This window comes from Notolepis coatsorum (assembly GCF_963971535.1).
Source record: "Notolepis coatsorum genome assembly, chromosome: 3".
Classification (NCBI taxonomy): domain Eukaryota; kingdom Metazoa; phylum Chordata; class Actinopteri; order Aulopiformes; family Paralepididae; genus Notolepis; species Notolepis coatsorum.
In genome coordinates this window covers 212,606,590-212,628,760 of record NC_140167.1, presented here as the reverse complement: position 1 = coordinate 212,628,760, position 22,171 = coordinate 212,606,590, and the positions used below count along the sequence as shown (strand labels likewise).

General features: G+C 40.7%; 1 protein-coding gene across 1 annotated transcript; it reads right to left on the bottom strand.

Annotated features, from left to right (window-relative positions):
• Nucleotides 1–390: 390 nt before the first annotated feature.
• LOC311226163 (cytoskeleton-associated protein 5-like) lies at nucleotides 391–21,509 on the bottom strand (the record flags this gene model as incomplete). Its single annotated transcript, XM_084311536.1, has 12 exons — nucleotides 391–612; nucleotides 7,309–7,485; nucleotides 7,580–7,706; nucleotides 9,037–9,197; nucleotides 10,593–10,679; nucleotides 10,797–10,901; nucleotides 11,343–11,528; nucleotides 12,421–12,496; nucleotides 12,777–12,964; nucleotides 19,627–19,803; nucleotides 19,898–20,024; nucleotides 21,355–21,509. 12 exons carry the CDS (start codon nucleotides 21,507–21,509, stop codon nucleotides 391–393), a joined length of 1,788 nt encoding a protein of 595 aa, XP_084167662.1.
• Between the last annotated feature and the right edge of the window lie 662 nt (nucleotides 21,510–22,171).

Genomic DNA, 22,171 nt, shown 5'->3' with positions numbered 1-22,171 from the left:
ACCATCTGTAGTGTGGTAGTGAAAGGGTTAACCTTCTGTAGTGTGGCAGTGAAAGGGTTAAAAACATTCTCCTGGTTTCCCCAGAGGTGGGTTTTACCTTCATGACAAGGTCAGAGAACTTGGTGTCCCCGGAAGAGGACATGACGGACTCGGAAAAGGAAAATGTATATTATAGCACTTTACAATTTTGTTCCTCACATTTGACCCATTCACTCACATCGACGGCAGAAGCAACCATGCAAGGTGCCACTGCCAATCTGCTCATCGGGTAGTTAGGGGTTAAGGGTCTTGCTAAAGGACACTTCCGACAGGCAATCGAACCGGGAACCTCCGGATTACCAGACGACTGCTCTACCTCCCGAGCCACAATGACTTTGTTTGAATGCTACATCAGAAACAGAGCGGTGGACTAGTTGGTTCACACCTGAGTAGGTTGGTCTGCTCCGCCTTCTGGAAGAGGCGTCCCAGCAGCTTGTTGACAGAGTGGATGACCTGCGGTCCGTCCTGCAGCGCCTCCACCCTGGGGTCCAGCAGCACCGTCAGCAAGCCCGCCACCAGGTCCTTCAGCACCGCACAAGAGGCCTGGAGCGCCAGCCGCTCGATCCCCAGCATCTAGGAAGAGAGAGAGCCGGTTAGCTACCAACCAGACCACAGCTTCATAATTTTATTCCATTTACGGCAGACCAGAGCCGGAGACATCCCAAACAGGTTACACACACGTACAACAAACAACGTTTTCATCACTGTAGGTATATATATATATATATATTAGGGATGTCAGATATTATCGGCCGATATCGGCATTAAAATGTGATATCGTAAAATATCTGTATCGTTTTTCTTTTCTTTTTTTTTTACATTTCTATAACCTTTATTTACCCAGGCAAGCAAGTAGGAACAAATTCTGATTTTATTTATTGTCAAAAGTATGCATAATGTTGTGTTAATTCCACAACAAGAGATATGTAATGTTAATTACCTGAAATTATTCAATTTTTTTGGGGGGGAAACCCTGCATATATCGGTATCGGAAATTAAGAGTTGGAAAATATCGGTATAGGTAAAAAAGCCAAAATCAAGAATCCCTAATATATATATATATATATATTAGTGCCGTCAATCGATTAAAATGTTTAACTCGATTAATCGCATTAACAACTTTGGACGCAACAAGGCACTTCCTCAAACAATGAGCTTGGCAAACATCACAGTACTGCATAAAAGTGGTAAGGATCCACTAGACTGTTCATCATACAGACCTATAAGTCTTTTAGATCATGATTATAAGACTACCACCAAAGCATTAGCGAAAAGACTTGAAACCATCACGCCGAAATTGGTAAACCCAGATCAGGCTGGATTTGTTAAGGGAAGATATGCTACCGATAACATCAGAAGGTTATTAAATATAACCAATCATTTGAATCTAAAACAGAGGTCCTCTCTACTCCTATCTCTGGATGCAGAGAAGGCTTTTGACAGAGTCGAGTGGAACTTTCTTTTTAACGTGTTGCAAAAACTTAATATAGGGTAAAATTTTATCCAGTGGATTAAAGCAATTTATCAAACTCCAAAAGCAGCAGTTATTACTAATGGCAATACATCTGATCCGTTTCTCTTAATGAGGGGAACAAGACAGGGGTGCCCAATGTCAAGCTCATTATTCGCAATAATAGAAATTTTGGCTGCATCTGTACGAGACAACATTAACATAAAAGGAGTGTATATCGATAAGGTTGAACACAAAATATCTTTATATGCTGACGACATTGTTCTATACATTGAGCAACCAGAAAACTCCTTATTACATCTGTTGTGAAGGGCCAGATTAAAACTGAGAATCTACCTTTATTGTTTGATATACTTTGTATATTATTTATATATACACGGAATATCCCTTTACCTGCATTCAAACCAGAGTAATATTCGCTCTCCTTATTGGACAGCGCCCTAGGCGCCACCTCGCAAGCCCCCAACGTCAGGTTCAAAGACAAGTTCAGGCATGTCAGAACATGCCCGGAGACAGCGTATTGATCCCAGACAAGGACTGCGGTTTGGGACTAGATAATCACTTAAGTATATATACAGCGCAAGGTGCGCACAGCAGTACCTTACCCCACCTTACCCCGATCACCTGCTTGTCCATCAAAACAAGCCAACGTAGTTCATCGTGGTGAAGTGAGCAACCGTGCGTTGAGAACATGTGCGAATAGAATAGTAAAGTGTCAGAGTTTAATGCAGTAACGTCAAGTTCGACCTAATCTAATGTGAAGTAAATAGTCGTTCATTTATTGTATATCGTGCGGCCACAGTTCGTTCGTGTGTAGCATTACCCAGCGGTTCGTCGTGTTTTAGCTAGTGTACCTTAGCCAGGGTGTGTGGCCTAAATACGTCGCCCACACCCGAGGAGGCTGGCTAGCTGTCATCAGTGCTATCGAGCATTTGGATTACAATTATTGCTTTGCTGCTGATCGTTGGATTTACAAGGACCGACTTCTGTACGTGGAGTCCCTTTATTCCTCATTGAATCAGACTGAGTATCCGAACATTCCTCTACCCTCTAGGCCTTACAACCCCGGAGGGAACCCAGTGTCTCCAGGCGGTACCAGCGTTGCCTTCTACAGTTGCTATTATACGACCGGTGGCATCAACTTAGACCCATCGTAGGATTCCTGCTATTCTTAGTGACTCATGCTATTGACTGACTTTACGCATATTCTTCGCCATACAAGCGCGACCCTAATTCTCATTCTGTAACCTAATGTTGCATAATAATAAAATACCCTCAAATACTATTTCTTTGTCAATGCCGTGTTCTTGTGAGTGTTCACCATCTATATTCGATGTACTGTCTGGCCAGTAATTAAAGTACATAACTAGCAGTGGTTTAATCTATCACAATCTTTAATACAGTCAGGGTTTTGTAACCCCTCAGTTACAACATCTGTATAACACAATCGAACAATTTGGAAAGTACTCAGGATACAAGATAAATTATAATAAATCTAATGCATGTCTCCTACATATGAAACCAACAAAAGAAATGCAGAAATCCTACCCATTTCGATGGTCACCAGGAGGCTTCAAATACTTGGGAGTACACCGCAATTAAATGGTTTTTTTGAAAAAAAATTACACTCCTCTTACAATTGAAATTAACACAGATCTAGGTAGATGGGACAAACTACCCCCATCCCTTCTAGGAAGGATAAACGTCATCAGGATGAATATCCTTCCGAGATTGAACTTTCTCTTTCAAAATGTACCCTGCTACCTATCTATAACATTTAACATATTGAATAAACGTATCTCAAAATTTATTTGGTCCAATAAAAAACCAAGGATTAAATTACTGACTCTTATGAAACCTGAGTCCATGGGTGGTCTAGGTCTTCCCAATCTCCAACACTACTACTGGTCAGCCCAACTTCGAACTATAGTATCATGGTCATTGGGAGGACCAGACTCACACTGGATACAGATAGAAGCGGGACAGGTTGATCCTTTACCTCTAAACTGTTTTTTATAAAGAATTTTGACAAAATAGAAAATATAAAGCAATATTTCACGGTTGTGAATACCCTATCTGCATGGAAAGATTGCTCGAAAAAGTTTGGCATAACTAAATGCATCTCTGTTTATTCACCTATTCATCAAAACCCTGACCTAAAAAAATATTTTCATTCAACTGATATAAACAAGTGGAGACACTTGGGGGTAACTCAACTTAAAGACCTTTTTCATAAAAACTGGAAATTAAAAGCATTTCAGGAGCTAAGAGAAGAATACAACATTCCTAACTCAGACTTCTTAAAATATATGCAAATTCAAAGCACTTTAAGTTCACTTACTAAAGAAAACAAGTTAAGCTTTGAAATGACAGAATTGGAAGAAAAACTAACTACCTCATCCACAATTAAAGGTAAAATCAGTGAACTATATGAAATTCTAAATAATGAATGCCAAACAGTCTTCCCAGCTCTATTAAGATGCTGGGAGACGGACCTGGCAACGAAATTTGAAGAAAACAATTGGCAAGATATCTGTGATCGAACTTTCTTTCCCTTTACAAGCAATAAGATCAAATAAAGTAATTTCAAATTTATTCATAAATTCTACCTTACTCCTGTAAAAATGCACAAAATCTCGAAAGAAAACTCACCAAATTGCCCAAGATGTAAAATTAAAGAAGGAACATTTCTGCATATGTTCTGGCAATGTAGCAAATTGAAGCATTTCTGGAACAAGATCCACTTATTTACTAAATCTGTCATGGAGTTGGAATTTGAGTTATCACCATGTGTCTATCTATTAAATAATATAACAAACTGCCACTTAGACCAAAAGAAATGCAGACCGTTGGTATACATAACATATTTTGCAAAGAAATGTATACTTCTTCTATGGAAAAATGAAATCGCACCAACATTCAATATGTTCATAGAACAAATATCTCAGTTTCTTCCCTTAGAAAAGATAACGCTTGAAAAGCACAACCAGGGTCACTTATTTCAAGAACTTTGGAATCCACTCTATACTCAACTGGAAACTCATAATGTAGTCCTATAAATGTGTCATATCTAAATAACAGACTTGGAGTTTTAGCAGATTAGATTAGCTGATCTGTTGAGGCTCTTTGTCTGTGTATAAGTGCCTGGTTGCCTGCGCATGGCTGTCAAAACCCCGCCCCCACGGGGTCGGGTCTGGGAAAGGGAGCTGAACACGCAGCGGCCCGGACCCTTCTCTGTCGGAGTAGCCATCGATAAGCGGGTGTGAGCAACTGGGTGCTATAAAATGTCACTGTTTACAATACCGACATTTGCACTTTTATTCCTTATTTACTTATGATTTACCTACCGTCCCTTTATTTTTATTATTATTATTTTCTTTTTTTTGTTGTCTAATTGTTTATTTGTGTGTATGTGGGCAAGTGTATGTGTGTATGTATGCCTGTATACGCGTGTGTGCGCATGTACGTGTGTGTATGTCCCAGTGTGTGTGAGTGAGAGATGGGAGAATGGATTGAGTGGGGAGCACAAGGAAAATTGTTAAAAATTGTTCATGAGTGACACTGAACATTCTGTAGATCTGTCGATTGAATGTGAAACCTCATGAAAAATAAAAAGATTTAAAACGATTAATCGCATTTTCTTTCTACCTTAAACGGATCTTTTTCAAGTTCCAAGTTTTAATACTCTTAACATGAGTCAACAAATGCTTGCTTTAAGCAGCCATTTAACACAAAAGGATGACCCTCATGCATTGCAAATTTGCACCAAATTCAAAACAGAGTGATGCACAAAATAATAATTTAAAACAATGAATAAAGTGTGCATGAAATAAGGATAAGGGAAAGAAAACGTTCACCCACACAAGGGCTGAGTAATCACACACCCCCCCCTCACACTCTCCCAGCTCTCTTTCCCCTTCCTCATCTCTCACCCCCCCTCTCTCACACACACACACTTCAGAAACAAACATAGCATCAATGAGAGCATCAATAATACACCCGAGTGAAGTCTAGTATTAAAAAAAAAAAAAAAAAAAAAATCGTAAAAGGTAATTGTGAGTTAAAAAAAATAGTGGCGTTAATAGAATCGGGCGACTTTGACGGTGATCTTGAGGAGCATTGCAGACGAGTCAATTTAAACTCTCCTCTATATTCACTACCAGACTATATAATGTACTACAGTATGTCTGTAGTGTGGTAGTGAAAGGGTTAATGTCACAACCTGCACTAAGAGCAAAGGGCTCTTTCAGCAGCAATGGTACTCGACATGCTATTCACTACTCTGTTAGGACAGGGGTTCCCAAACTTCTCAGGCCGCGACCCAAAAATAACGGGGTCAGAGAGCCGCGACCCCCACTATTATAGGAGGTAAAAAAAAATTATAAATGGAAATGTATGGTTGAAACAGGCACACGTTCAAACGCACACACTAATAAGCATTGGAGGCTTTTAACCAGGGCCAAACTGGGGAAATCATTCAGGCCAGGAAATATAGTGCAAAATATAGCCCCATTCAGGCCACTTTTTAAGCAGGGGGTCTGGGGGCTAGCATATGTATGATTAGCAACAACACTGATTTTGATGGATTTTCAGTTTTTTGTAATGTCAGATTGAAAATAATACAATCTTTTATTAAACTTCAGCCCTGATCATAACACTACATATTAATTTTATAATTCTAACCCTTTAAATGCCAGTGTGTGTGATGGCATATACAGTATTTGCAATATATCAAATGCAAAGTAGATTTGTCTGGGGGGGATTATTACAGGCTAGCATGTGCCAATGATTAGCAACAACAGTTTTTTTGTAAGGGTCCCGCCTCCACCAATCACATGCGGCTCCTTTTGTGTGTGTGAGAGCAAGAGAGAGACCCAATCCATTATTATTATTATAATTATAGAGAGATAGTTCTCCAACTTGTGCGAGTTGCAGTGACCTCCTGGTTGTTCCCCACCTAGGTTATCTAACTATTGCGCTGCTGCAACTAGAAACACTGTCCTGGCCTGCTTCTAAGTTCAGTGGCCTGACTGCAAAAATAAATAAATAAAATTGTTTCCCTTTTAAATATTTTTTTTGTATGAGTCTATTCAATCAGTTTAAACCAATGGGGGTTTTCTTCACAGTTGCAGTTAAAGATTAGGCTACACTAATATTATAGTATAAGATGTCACCATCACTTTCATACCAACCTTATTGGATTATTTATGAATATAACTCATTTAATCAGATTAATCACTTTAAATATATATATATATTTTTGTTATAGAGTAAATTATTATTTTTTAAAGCTTCAATAGAAGCTTTGAATGTTAAAAAATGACATTCGGTTAGTGGCGAGTGCCTTGCCCACTGCGCCAATCAGCCGCCCCACGCTCACCTAGGATTTGACTTGATTAAACAAAGCAGTCGGGGCAATGGCAAGCCGAAAACGGTTGCAAGTGTTACACTTTACAAAGCTAGATGCAGACAACGCTCGCTGCAATATTATATACAGTATATATATTAACAAATTCTAAATAAATAATAAATTATTTGAAGTTTTGAATTCTCTTTTACAACTGAGGTAGGTAGATTACATTTTTAGAGACTAAAGTACCGAAAAAAGGAACAGTTGGGTACCGGTTCAAATGTGAAGGTACCCAACCCGTGACAACATGAGGGGGGGGTAAATAAATAATTCAGTGCCAATCTACGCCTACAACAAGAGGGCACCGAGTTGCACCCATTTCACAGAGGAATATTTGAGCAGAGCAGCCACCAGTTTCAGGCCTCTTCTTTGTCCACAGTATACTCACAGTCAGCATGGTGCCCATGATGCAGGTGTAGAGCTTGGGGAGGTCTTGCTTGGGCTGGTGGCCCGTGAGTCTGTTCTGCACGAGGCCCAACTGGAGGCAGGCGGCGGCGAGGAACTGGTCGACGTGACCCACCATCACGTCACACGACGGGCCGTCCCGGATCATCATTTTGTCAATCTACACACAATGAGGGGGACATGTGAGATGGCTCACACACTACTGTGTCGTGTGTGTAGAGGACATGGCATGCCGGTGTGTGTTGGATGTATACCTGTGTCAGGGCCTGTATGCTGCTGTCGATGTCTCCAGAGGCAAACTGAGTTATAGCCAGGTGGAGAGTGGCGGCTACGCTTGCGTGGAGATCTTTAGGGGGAAGTGGTTGGGCTCTGGTAATGAAACTGAGACAGGAAAAAGGATTAGCGTCTCAACTTAGAATCTCAAACTTAGAGATTCATCAGACCAGCAGTATTGTCATCTACACCCAAATTTTGATCGCCATGCCTCTTTTGGGGGAAAACATCTCGGGGAATAAATAGTGGTGTTTATTCATAAACTATAACTTTAGGACAAAACTTAATCATATTGAAGACCATCAAGGCAGATAGTCATTACATCTTAGTTGTAAGTCACTGAGATTCATAAGCGTAATATTAAAGGTAATTATAAATGGCCTTTTCCAGTGTTTAGCATTGTATCCTAGCAATTGGGGATTATATCAATGTGGTCTGTGTCGTTAATTATCATACAGTCTAGTCTCGAGTTCACGAGATCTTCCCTCACTCAACTAAGCTGTTCTGATTTGACGGTATTGCTGACGTGAATAAGGTACTGATTTGCAGTAACGCCCCCTCTATGGTTGTAGCGCATAGTGTAACCCGACACTTCCTCAAACGGGTTTTGACAGAGAGGCCGAGAACGGGCGAGCGAGAGAGAGAGGGACCGGCGGGACCGTGCATAAGTGTGTAAATGTGTGTGCACCATCTCTCTCCCTCGTCGGAGCATTTACACACAAACTTGACTGCGTGTGTGTCGGGACGCATCTCTCTCGTATGTATCACGCTGTGTGGGTGACTGTCACCGAAAGCGCTTATGGGCGGAGCCCATCCAATAACAGCCTGAAATCCTGAGGTTGAAAAATTATGCTTTTGAGTACTTCATTAGAAATATAAAACAATGCATTTTTTTGAACAAATGAAAAAAGAAAAAAAAAACATACTTTCATAGACTCACAGGAATTGTGTAAAGTTGCCCAAATAGTGCAGGGAATAGCAATGCATGTCCCCTTTAAGTCACTGAGATTCATAAGCGTAATATTAAAAGTCCAGGTAAGGAAATTAGGAAACATCCTACACCCGACTGATGTTATCAGGCCCATTTCCCCAGTGGTGTGATGCCCAGTGGAGGCCAGTGTTGGAAAGAAATTGCTTGACTTAAGATGATCCAGCGGAACGCTTACATTTTTGGAAACGTTTCATTAGTGCGAGTGTTTATACAGGAAAAATATAGCGGTCAATAGGAACCATGTAAGTTTTCCTCAAAAGTAGGCAGGGTTGCGCAAAAAAAAATCCCAGGTGTGCCGGTCTGATGAATGCGGTTATCAGACGTAATTTTAACATGGTGGCATGCACACACTATAAATAATGTTTTTTATCTTTAGATGACAATTGAAGCTAGATTTTCATCAATACCAGTGTGGCAGCCTAATATTATAACCATTTCCAAGCATACATTGTGCTCAAACACCAGCTGCTAAGAGGCTGCATCTTTGCACCGATGGCAGTAAAGCCTTGTTCTATGAAGGCGTGCACAGCTGGAGAATTCTTCTTCAGCCAAGGAGTCATGTCCAGGTCAGGATGCTTCTGCTGGAACTCCCACAGCTCCATCACGCCCTGCACACAGTTTAGATCAAGATTCACAGCTCCATCACGCCCTGCACACAGTTTAGATCAAGATTCACAGCTCCATCACGCCCTGCACACAGTTTAGATCAAGATTCACAGCTCCATCACGCCCTGCACACAGTTTAGATCAAGATTCACAGCTCCATCACGCCCTGCACACAGTTTAGATCAAGATTCACAGCTCCATCACGCCCTGCACACAGTTTAGATCAAGATTCACAGCTCCATCACGCCCTGCACACAGTTTAGATCAAGATTCACAGCTCCATCACGCCCTGCACACAGTTTAGATCAAGAGTCACAGCTCCATCACGCCCTGCACACAGTTTAGATCAAGATTCACAGCTCCATCACGCCCTGCACACAGTTTAGATCAAGATTCACAGCTCCATCACGCCCTGCACACAGTTTAGATCAAGAGTCACAGCTCCATCACGCCCTGCACACAGTTTAGATCAAGATTCACAGCTCCATCACGCCCTGCACACAGTTTAGATCAAGATTCCATGACTTTGAGCACTTCAATAACCTTAACAATTATTCCTGGTTTGCTAAAAATAAAAAATAAAAATCAGCTAGAAACATTTGCAAAATACATTCCGGTAGATTCCAAATAAAGGGACCAATTTGTAAAGTTTGATACAGGGTTCCCAGACATGCAAAATGAAATTCAAGGACTTAAGTACTTTCCCAAGCACTATTTAAAAGGATACAATTCACTTTTAAAATGCCGTTTTTTTATTGAATATTTATGGCTTAAAAACCAATTTCCGACAATTAGTTACTTTAGATTTGAATTTCAAGGCTTTTTAAGCACCTCGTTTAAAAAAATTGGCTGTTTAAGTAATTCCAGACCTTGACTTTTGTAAAGAATCAAGCACTTTAAGCACTCAAAGGAGCTTGTGCGAACCATGTTGATATTTTGAATAGTTTGAACATAAGAAAGTTCTGCATGTGGGTATCATGGACAATGAGAGCTAGCATGGAGAGGGTGGCTCTAGGATGATGGAATAAACTGTTGAGCCTTCCCGACGTGTCGTGGGCCTAACTTGAAACACCAGCGAAGGGAGGTACCAACTTGATAACCCTGGTGATAGGCTCTCACTGCCTGTCCATCTATACACACACATGTTGGGTGGTGGTCATTATGGGCCATGTGGTAGAGTTTGTAGCATCAGCGTCGTTAATACCCAAGCTCACATGTTTTTGGGGCCGTTATGGGCCATGTAATACATTGTTCCATAGCATACGCATGTTAACTTTCTTTTGGCAATGGGATTGGTTTCGTCCTAGAGAGTACTTATCATTAGGGCACAAGTATGTTGTAGGATTTATAATAAAACACATGTAGTATTGAACTGATAAAGCAGTAGATCAGCTGACCTCTTTGGCAGTTTGTGAGTCCTCTTCGCCAGTTTGCGTGCAGATCTTCCTGAAGAGTTCAAACAGCTCTTTCACTGCCATAGGGTCCTTTATAGAAAAGGAGAAAAACGCTTTTAACTGGCATAGTGAACAAGCATAATGTAATGTGTACAATATACCGTTTGCTGACACATCCAGTCTTCATCCATCCGTGTGTTGACATACCAGGTTCCTTTGCCCCCTGTCACCCATCGACTTCAACACCTTATTCAGGTAGGAGACCAGCGCAGACTCGCTAGTGTTGGCAATCAGGGTCAGGTGGTTCAGGATCTAGTCACACAACAAATAACAAGACTTGAAATTTCACGAAAACTATATATACTTTATGTACATATACCCATCATGTCTTATTCTTATTACTTGTATTATTGCACAAATGTCTTATTCTCATCCTATTCTTATTGTATTATTGCACAATCGTTGCGGGCAAGACCCCCCGCATGTCACTGTATACTTGTATGCCGTGACAAATAAAACTCTTGACTAGACTATAATAGCATCATGTCATCTCAAGGAGATTGTGCTTAGTTTGGTCAGTTTCCTCTTTCAATAAACAGATGTAGGCATTCTGCACAACGGCACTTTCGTGAAGCGATTGTGAAGTCCTCCAGGTTCCACAATCTGTTCCAAAATGAAACATGTACATCTTTGGCGGTATTGCCATATTATTATGATTTAACGTCAAGTCTCGAGCACCACATGCACACACACCGTTGGGCCGGCGAGGCGGCACAGAGTATATAGCAGGGTCTTGAGCGTGCGGAAGGGGTCGGACTTGAACTGGCGCAGCCTCTCTCTGGGGAAGACCCTGATAAAGTTGTGCAGGTCCAGCAGGATTGTGTCCAGGTTCAAGCTACCTATGGTCTCTGGGAGGAACTTGAACTTCCTCCATAGACACTGAAAAAAGATAAGCACAAGACTCGCCATGTAAACATTTCTTTAACCCTTTCACTGCAAAGGGTTAACTCTTTTTTAAACTGTAGTGTGGTAGTGAAATGGTTAACATTCTATAGTGTGGTAGTGAAAGGGTTAAAAAGGCCCCATCTGCAATTCCTTTTTGACTATATGAATGTGGGGTATTTTCACATGCATTCTTTGAAGGTTTTATGTGTAGATGGAAAATAAGTTTGGGGTCAAATCAGAATACAAGTGTTTTACTTCAGTGTTCGCAAACATTAACAACATAAACTACAAAAAGAAAAACAGTGTTCGCAAACATTAACAACATCAACTACAAAAAGAAAAACCATGCTCATCTGTAGTCAAACAAAATCCTTGTTTCCATTCATACATTTTTTTTTGTGATGGGGCTACCCATTTGTTTAGTCAACATTAGTTTGGCCTTTTAAAAATCAGAAAGGTCTTTATTGCCAAGTAGTTTACACATACAAGACATTTTATTTGGTCGTTTTTGGTGCGACATTAACTGACAGACAATAAAATAAAAAGGTGGAATAAAATATAATATTAACTAAATTAAGATGGAAGCAATAGAATATAATTATGAAATAAATAGGCCAGGGCTGTACAACTAAAATAAAAAAAGGTGGAATAAAATGTGATAAAGTAAATTAAATAGAAGCACAATAGAATAGTATAATTATGGCTGGAACACAGGCACACAGACTGCTCCGAGCACAGCTTCATATGCCAGCATGTTAAGCCTCAAACTTTTCACACACTAGACGGTTAACCATCTGTAGTGTGGTAGTGAAAGGGTTAACCTTCTGTAGTGTGGCAGTGAAAGGGTTAAAAACATTCTCCTGGTTTCCCCAGAGGTGGGTTTTACCTTCATGACAAGGTCAGAGAACTTGGTGTCCCCGGAAGAGGACATGACGGACTCCTGAAGTAACAGCAGTAGGGCACTGAGAAGGAGAAGGAAAATGTATATTATAGCACTTTACAATTTTGTTCCTCACATTTGACCCATTCACCCACATCGACGGCAGAAGCAACCATGCAAGGTGCCACTGCCAATCTGCTCATCGGGTAGTTAGGGGTTAAGGGTCTTGCTAAAGGACACTTCCGACAGGCAATCGAACCGGGAACCTCCGGATTACCAGACGACTGCTCTACCTCCCGAGCCACAATGACTTTGTTTGAATGCTACATCAGAAACAGAGCGGTGGACTAGTTGGTTCACACCTGAGTAGGTTGGTCTGCTCCGCCTTCTGGAAGAGGCGTCCCAGCAGCTTGTTGACAGAGTGGATGACCTGCGGTCCGTCCTGCAGCGCCTCCACCCTGGGGTCCAGCAGCACCGTCAGCAAGCCCGCCACCAGGTCCTTCAGCACCGCACAAGAGGCCTGGAGCGCCAGCCGCTCGATCCCCAGCATCTAGGAAGAGAGAGAGCCGGTTAGCTACCAACCAGACCACAGCTTCATAATTTTATTCCATTTACGGCAGACCAGAGCCGGAGACATCCCAAACAGGTTACACACACGTACAACAAACAACGTTTTCATCACTGTAGGTATATATATATATATATATTAGGGATGTCAGATATTATCGGCCGATATCGGCATTAAAATGTGATATCGTAAAATATCTGTATCGTTTTTCTTTTCTTTTTTCTTTACATTTCTATAACCTTTATTTACCCAGGCAAGCAAGTAGGAACAAATTCTGATTTTATTTATTGTCAAGAGATATGTAATGTTAATTACCTGAAATTATTCAATTTTTTTGGGGGGGAAACCCTGCATATATCGGTATCGGAAATTAAGAGTTGGAAAATATCGGTATAGGTAAAAAAGCCAAAATCAAGAATCCCTAATATATATATATATATATATTAGTGCCGTCAATCGATTAAAATGTTTAACTCGATTAATCGCATTAACAACTTTGGACGCAACAAGGCACTTCCTCAAACAATGAGCTTGGCAAACATCACAGTACTGCATAAAAGTGGTAAGGATCCACTAGACTGTTCATCATACAGACCTATAAGTCTTTTAGATCATGATTATAAGACTACCACCAAAGCATTAGCGAAAAGACTTGAAACCATCACGCCGAAATTGGTAAACCCAGATCAGGCTGGATTTGTTAAGGGAAGATATGCTACCGATAACATCAGAAGGTTATTAAATATAACCAATCATTTGAATCTAAAACAGAGGTCCTCTCTACTCCTATCTCTGGATGCAGAGAAGGCTTTTGACAGAGTCGAGTGGAACTTTCTTTTTAACGTGTTGCAAAAACTTAATATAGGGTAAAATTTTATCCAGTGGATTAAAGCAATTTATCAAACTCCAAAAGCAGCAGTTATTACTAATGGCAATACATCTGATCCGTTTCTCTTAATGAGGGGAACAAGACAGGGGTGCCCAATGTCAAGCTCATTATTCGCAATAATAGAAATTTTGGCTGCATCTGTACGAGACAACATTAACATAAAAGGAGTGTATATCGATAAGGTTGAACACAAAATATCTTTATATGCTGACGACATTGTTCTATACATTGAGCAACCAGAAAACTCCTTATTACATCTGTTGTGAAGGGCCAGATTAAAACTGAGAATCTACCTTTATTGTTTGATATACTTTGTATATTATTTATATATACACGGAATATCCCTTTACCTGCATTCAAACCAGAGTAATATTCGCTCTCCTTATTGGACAGCGCCCTAGGCGCCACCTCGCAAGCCCCCAACGTCAGGTTCAAAGACAAGTTCAGGCATGTCAGAACATGCCCGGAGACAGCGTATTGATCCCAGACAAGGACTGCGGTTTGGGACTAGATAATCACTTAAGTATATATACAGCGCAAGGTGCGCACAGCAGTACCTTACCCCACCTTACCCCGATCACCTGCTTGTCCATCAAAACAAGCCAACGTAGTTCATCGTGGTGAAGTGAGCAACCGTGCGTTGAGAACATGTGCGAATAGAATAGTAAAGTGTCAGAGTTTAATGCAGTAACGTCAAGTTCGACCTAATCTAATGTGAAGTAAATAGTCGTTCATTTATTGTATATCGTGCGGCCACAGTTCGTTCGTGTGTAGCATTACCCAGCGGTTCGTCGTGTTTTAGCTAGTGTACCTTAGCCAGGGTGTGTGGCCTAAATACGTCGCCCACACCCGAGGAGGCTGGCTAGCTGTCATCAGTGCTATCGAGCATTTGGATTACAATTATTGCTTTGCTGCTGATCGTTGGATTTACAAGGACCGACTTCTGTACGTGGAGTCCCTTTATTCCTCATTGAATCAGACTGAGTATCCGAACATTCCTCTACCCTCTAGGCCTTACAACCCCGGAGGGAACCCAGTGTCTCCAGGCGGTACCAGCGTTGCCTTCTACAGTTGCTATTATACGACCGGTGGCATCAACTTAGACCCATCGTAGGATTCCTGCTATTCTTAGTGACTCATGCTATTGACTGACTTTACGCATATTCTTCGCCATACAAGCGCGACCCTAATTCTCATTCTGTAACCTAATGTTGCATAATAATAAAATACCCTCAAATACTATTTCTTTGTCAATGCCGTGTTCTTGTGAGTGTTCACCATCTATATTCGATGTACTGTCTGGCCAGTAATTAAAGTACATAACTAGCAGTGGTTTAATCTATCACAATCTTTAATACAGTCAGGGTTTTGTAACCCCTCAGTTACAACATCTGTATAACACAATCGAACAATTTGGAAAGTACTCAGGATACAAGATAAATTATAATAAATCTAATGCATGTCTCCTACATATGAAACCAACAAAAGAAATGCAGAAATCCTACCCATTTCGATGGTCACCAGGAGGCTTCAAATACTTGGGAGTACACCGCAATTAAATGGTTTTTTTGAAAAAAAATTACACTCCTCTTACAATTGAAATTAACACAGATCTAGGTAGATGGGACAAACTACCCCCATCCCTTCTAGGAAGGATAAACGTCATCAGGATGAATATCCTTCCGAGATTGAACTTTCTCTTTCAAAATGTACCCTGCTACCTATCTATAACATTTAACATATTGAATAAACGTATCTCAAAATTTATTTGGTCCAATAAAAAACCAAGGATTAAATTACTGACTCTTATGAAACCTGAGTCCATGGGTGGTCTAGGTCTTCCCAATCTCCAACACTACTACTGGTCAGCCCAACTTCGAACTATAGTATCATGGTCATTGGGAGGACCAGACTCACACTGGATACAGATAGAAGCGGGACAGGTTGATCCTTTACCTCTAAACTGTTTTTTATAAAGAATTTTGACAAAATAGAAAATATAAAGCAATATTTCACGGTTGTGAATACCCTATCTGCATGGAAAGATTGCTCGAAAAAGTTTGGCATAACTAAATGCATCTCTGTTTATTCACCTATTCATCAAAACCCTGACCTAAAAAAATATTTTCATTCAACTGATATAAACAAGTGGAGACACTTGGGGGTAACTCAACTTAAAGACCTTTTTCATAAAAACTGGAAATTAAAAGCATTTCAGGAGCTAAGAGAAGAATACAACATTCCTAACTCAGACTTCTTAAAATATATGCAAATTCAAAGCACTTTAAGTTCACTTACTAAAGAAAACAAGTTAAGCTTTGAAATGACAGAATTGGAAGAAAAACTAACTACCTCATCCACAATTAAAGGTAAAATCAGTGAACTATATGAAATTCTAAATAATGAATGCCAAACAGTCTTCCCAGCTCTATTAAGATGCTGGGAGACGGACCTGGCAACGAAATTTGAAGAAAACAATTGGCAAGATATCTGTGATCGAACTTTCTTTCCCTTTACAAGCAATAAGATCAAATAAAGTAATTTCAAATTTATTCATAAATTCTACCTTACTCCTGTAAAAATGCACAAAATCTCGAAAGAAAACTCACCAAATTGCCCAAGATGTAAAATTAAAGAAGGAACATTTCTGCATATGTTCTGGCAATGTAGCAAATTGAAGCATTTCTGGAACAAGATCCACTTATTTACTAAATCTGTCATGGAGTTGGAATTTGAGTTATCACCATGTGTCTATCTATTAAATAATATAACAAACTGCCACTTAGACCAAAAGAAATGCAGACCGTTGGTATACATAACATATTTTGCAAAGAAATGTATACTTCTTCTATGGAAAAATGAAATCGCACCAACATTCAATATGTTCATAGAACAAATATCTCAGTTTCTTCCCTTAGAAAAGATAACGCTTGAAAAGCACAACCAGGGTCACTTATTTCAAGAACTTTGGAATCCACTCTATACTCAACTGGAAACTCATAATGTAGTCCTATAAATGTGTCATATCTAAATAACAGACTTGGAGTTTTAGCAGATTAGATTAGCTGATCTGTTGAGGCTCTTTGTCTGTGTATAAGTGCCTGGTTGCCTGCGCATGGCTGTCAAAACCCCGCCCCCACGGGGTCGGGTCTGGGAAAGGGAGCTGAACACGCAGCGGCCCGGACCCTTCTCTGTCGGAGTAGCCATCGATAAGCGGGTGTGAGCAACTGGGTGCTATAAAATGTCACTGTTTACAATACCGACATTTGCACTTTTATTCCTTATTTACTTATGATTTACCTACCGTCCCTTTATTTTTATTATTATTATTTTCTTTTTTTTGTTGTCTAATTGTTTATTTGTGTGTATGTGGGCAAGTGTATGTGTGTATGTATGCCTGTATACGCGTGTGTGCGCATGTACGTGTGTGTATGTCCCAGTGTGTGTGAGTGAGAGATGGGAGAATGGATTGAGTGGGGAGCACAAGGAAAATTGTTAAAAATTGTTCATGAGTGACACTGAACATTCTGTAGATCTGTCGATTGAATGTGAAACCTCATGAAAAATAAAAAGATTTAAAACGATTAATCGCATTTTCTTTCTACCTTAAACGGATCTTTTTCAAGTTCCAAGTTTTAATACTCTTAACATGAGTCAACAAATGCTTGCTTTAAGCAGCCATTTAACACAAAAGGATGACCCTCATGCATTGCAAATTTGCACCAAATTCAAAACAGAGTGATGCACAAAATAATAATTTAAAACAATGAATAAAGTGTGCATGAAATAAGGATAAGGGAAAGAAAACGTTCACCCACACAAGGGCTGAGTAATCACACACCCCCCCCTCACACTCTCCCAGCTCTCTTTCCCCTTCCTCATCTCTCACCCCCCCTCTCTCACACACACACACTTCAGAAACAAACATAGCATCAATGAGAGCATCAATAATACACCCGAGTGAAGTCTAGTATTAAAAAAAAAAAAAAAAAAAAAATCGTAAAAGGTAATTGTGAGTTAAAAAAAATAGTGGCGTTAATAGAATCGGGCGACTTTGACGGTGATCTTGAGGAGCATTGCAGACGAGTCAATTTAAACTCTCCTCTATATTCACTACCAGACTATATAATGTACTACAGTATGTCTGTAGTGTGGTAGTGAAAGGGTTAATGTCACAACCTGCACTAAGAGCAAAGGGCTCTTTCAGCAGCAATGGTACTCGACATGCTATTCACTACTCTGTTAGGACAGGGGTTCCCAAACTTCTCAGGCCGCGACCCAAAAATAACGGGGTCAGAGAGCCGCGACCCCCACTATTATAGGAGGTAAAAAAAAATTATAAATGGAAATGTATGGTTGAAACAGGCACACGTTCAAACGCACACACTAATAAGCATTGGAGGCTTTTAACCAGGGCCAAACTGGGGAAATCATTCAGGCCAGGAAATATAGTGCAAAATATAGCCCCATTCAGGCCACTTTTTAAGCAGGGGGTCTGGGGGCTAGCATATGTATGATTAGCAACAACACTGATTTTGATGGATTTTCAGTTTTTTGTAATGTCAGATTGAAAATAATACAATCTTTTATTAAACTTCAGCCCTGATCATAACACTACATATTAATTTTATAATTCTAACCCTTTAAATGCCAGTGTGTGTGATGGCATATACAGTATTTGCAATATATCAAATGCAAAGTAGATTTGTCTGGGGGGGATTATTACAGGCTAGCATGTGCCAATGATTAGCAACAACAGTTTTTTTGTAAGGGTCCCGCCTCCACCAATCACATGCGGCTCCTTTTGTGTGTGTGAGAGCAAGAGAGAGACCCAATCCATTATTATTATTATAATTATAGAGAGATAGTTCTCCAACTTGTGCGAGTTGCAGTGACCTCCTGGTTGTTCCCCACCTAGGTTATCTAACTATTGCGCTGCTGCAACTAGAAACACTGTCCTGGCCTGCTTCTAAGTTCAGTGGCCTGACTGCAAAAATAAATAAATAAAATTGTTTCCCTTTTAAATATTTTTTTTGTATGAGTCTATTCAATCAGTTTAAACCAATGGGGGTTTTCTTCACAGTTGCAGTTAAAGATTAGGCTACACTAATATTATAGTATAAGATGTCACCATCACTTTCATACCAACCTTATTGGATTATTTATGAATATAACTCATTTAATCAGATTAATCACTTTAAATATATATATATATTTTTGTTATAGAGTAAATTATTATTTTTTAAAGCTTCAATAGAAGCTTTGAATGTTAAAAAATGACATTCGGTTAGTGGCGAGTGCCTTGCCCACTGCGCCAATCAGCCGCCCCACGCTCACCTAGGATTTGACTTGATTAAACAAAGCAGTCGGGGCAATGGCAAGCCGAAAACGGTTGCAAGTGTTACACTTTACAAAGCTAGATGCAGACAACGCTCGCTGCAATATTATATACAGTATATATATTAACAAATTCTAAATAAATAATAAATTATTTGAAGTTTTGAATTCTCTTTTACAACTGAGGTAGGTAGATTACATTTTTAGAGACTAAAGTACCGAAAAAAGGAACAGTTGGGTACCGGTTCAAATGTGAAGGTACCCAACCCGTGACAACATGAGGGGGGGGTAAATAAATAATTCAGTGCCAATCTACGCCTACAACAAGAGGGCACCGAGTTGCACCCATTTCACAGAGGAATATTTGAGCAGAGCAGCCACCAGTTTCAGGCCTCTTCTTTGTCCACAGTATACTCACAGTCAGCATGGTGCCCATGATGCAGGTGTAGAGCTTGGGGAGGTCTTGCTTGGGCTGGTGGCCCGTGAGTCTGTTCTGCACGAGGCCCAACTGGAGGCAGGCGGCGGCGAGGAACTGGTCGACGTGACCCACCATCACGTCACACGACGGGCCGTCCCGGATCATCATTTTGTCAATCTACACACAATGAGGGGGACATGTGAGATGGCTCACACACTACTGTGTCGTGTGTGTAGAGGACATGGCATGCCGGTGTGTGTTGGATGTATACCTGTGTCAGGGCCTGTATGCTGCTGTCGATGTCTCCAGAGGCAAACTGAGTTATAGCCAGGTGGAGAGTGGCGGCTACGCTTGCGTGGAGATCTTTAGGGGGAAGTGGTTGGGCTCTGGTAATGAAACTGAGACAGGAAAAAGGATTAGCGTCTCAACTTAGAATCTCAAACTTAGAGATTCATCAGACCAGCAGTATTGTCATCTACACCCAAATTTTGATCGCCATGCCTCTTTTGGGGGAAAACATCTCGGGGAATAAATAGTGGTGTTTATTCATAAACTATAACTTTAGGACAAAACTTAATCATATTGAAGACCATCAAGGCAGATAGTCATTACATCTTAGTTGTAAGTCACTGAGATTCATAAGCGTAATATTAAAGGTAATTATAAATGGCCTTTTCCAGTGTTTAGCATTGTATCCTAGCAATTGGGGATTATATCAATGTGGTCTGTGTCGTTAATTATCATACAGTCTAGTCTCGAGTTCACGAGATCTTCCCTCACTCAACTAAGCTGTTCTGATTTGACGGTATTGCTGACGTGAATAAGGTACTGATTTGCAGTAACGCCCCCTCTATGGTTGTAGCGCATAGTGTAACCCGACACTTCCTCAAACGGGTTTTGACAGAGAGGCCGAGAACGGGCGAGCGAGAGAGAGAGGGACCGGCGGGACCGTGCATAAGTGTGTAAATGTGTGTGCACCATCTCTCTCCCTCGTCGGAGCATTTACACACAAACTTGACTGCGTGTGTGTCGGGACGCATCTCTCTCGTATGTATCACGCTGTGTGGGTGACTGTCACCGAAAGCGCTTATGGGCGGAGCCCATCCAATAACAGCCTGAAATCCTGAGGTTGAAAAATTATGCTTTTGAGTACTTCATTAGAAATATAAAACAATGCATTTTTTTGAACAAATGAAAAAAGAAAAAAAAAACATACTTTCATAGACTCACAGGAATTGTGTAAAGTTGCCCAAATAGTGCAGGGAATAGCAATGCATGTCCCCTTTAAGTCACTGAGATTCATAAGCGTAATATTAAAAGTCCAGGTAAGGAAATTAGGAAACATCCTACACCCGACTGATGTTATCAGGCCCATTTCCCCAGTGGTGTGATGCCCAGTGGAGGCCAGTGTTGGAAAGAAATTGCTTGACTTAAGATGATCCAGCGGAACGCTTACATTTTTGGAAACGTTTCATTAGTGCGAGTGTTTATACAGGAAAAATATAGCGGTCAATAGGAACCATGTAAGTTTTCCTCAAAAGTAGGCAGGGTTGCGCAAAAAAAAATCCCAGGTGTGCCGGTCTGATGAATGCGGTTATCAGACGTAATTTTAACATGGTGGCATGCACACACTATAAATAATGTTTTTTATCTTTAGATGACAATTGAAGCTAGATTTTCATCAATACCAGTGTGGCAGCCTAATATTATAACCATTTCCAAGCATACATTGTGCTCAAACACCAGCTGCTAAGAGGCTGCATCTTTGCACCGATGGCAGTAAAGCCTTGTTCTATGAAGGCGTGCACAGCTGGAGAATTCTTCTTCAGCCAAGGAGTCATGTCCAGGTCAGGATGCTTCTGCTGGAACTCCCACAGCTCCATCACGCCCTGCACACAGTTTAGATCAAGATTCACAGCTCCATCACGCCCTGCACACAGTTTAGATCAAGATTCACAGCTCCATCACGCCCTGCACACAGTTTAGATCAAGATTCACAGCTCCATCACGCCCTGCACACAGTTTAGATCAAGATTCACAGCTCCATCACGCCCTGCACACAGTTTAGATCAAGATTCACAGCTCCATCACGCCCTGCACACAGTTTAGATCAAGATTCACAGCTCCATCACGCCCTGCACACAGTTTAGATCAAGATTCACAGCTCCATCACGCCCTGCACACAGTTTAGATCAAGAGTCACAGCTCCATCACGCCCTGCACACAGTTTAGATCAAGATTCACAGCTCCATCACGCCCTGCACACAGTTTAGATCAAGATTCACAGCTCCATCACGCCCTGCACACAGTTTAGATCAAGAGTCACAGCTCCATCACGCCCTGCACACAGTTTAGATCAAGATTCACAGCTCCATCACGCCCTGCACACAGTTTAGATCAAGATTCCATGACTTTGAGCACTTCAATAACCTTAACAATTATTCCTGGTTTGCTAAAAATAAAAAATAAAAATCAGCTAGAAACATTTGCAAAATACATTCCGGTAGATTCCAAATAAAGGGACCAATTTGTAAAGTTTGATACA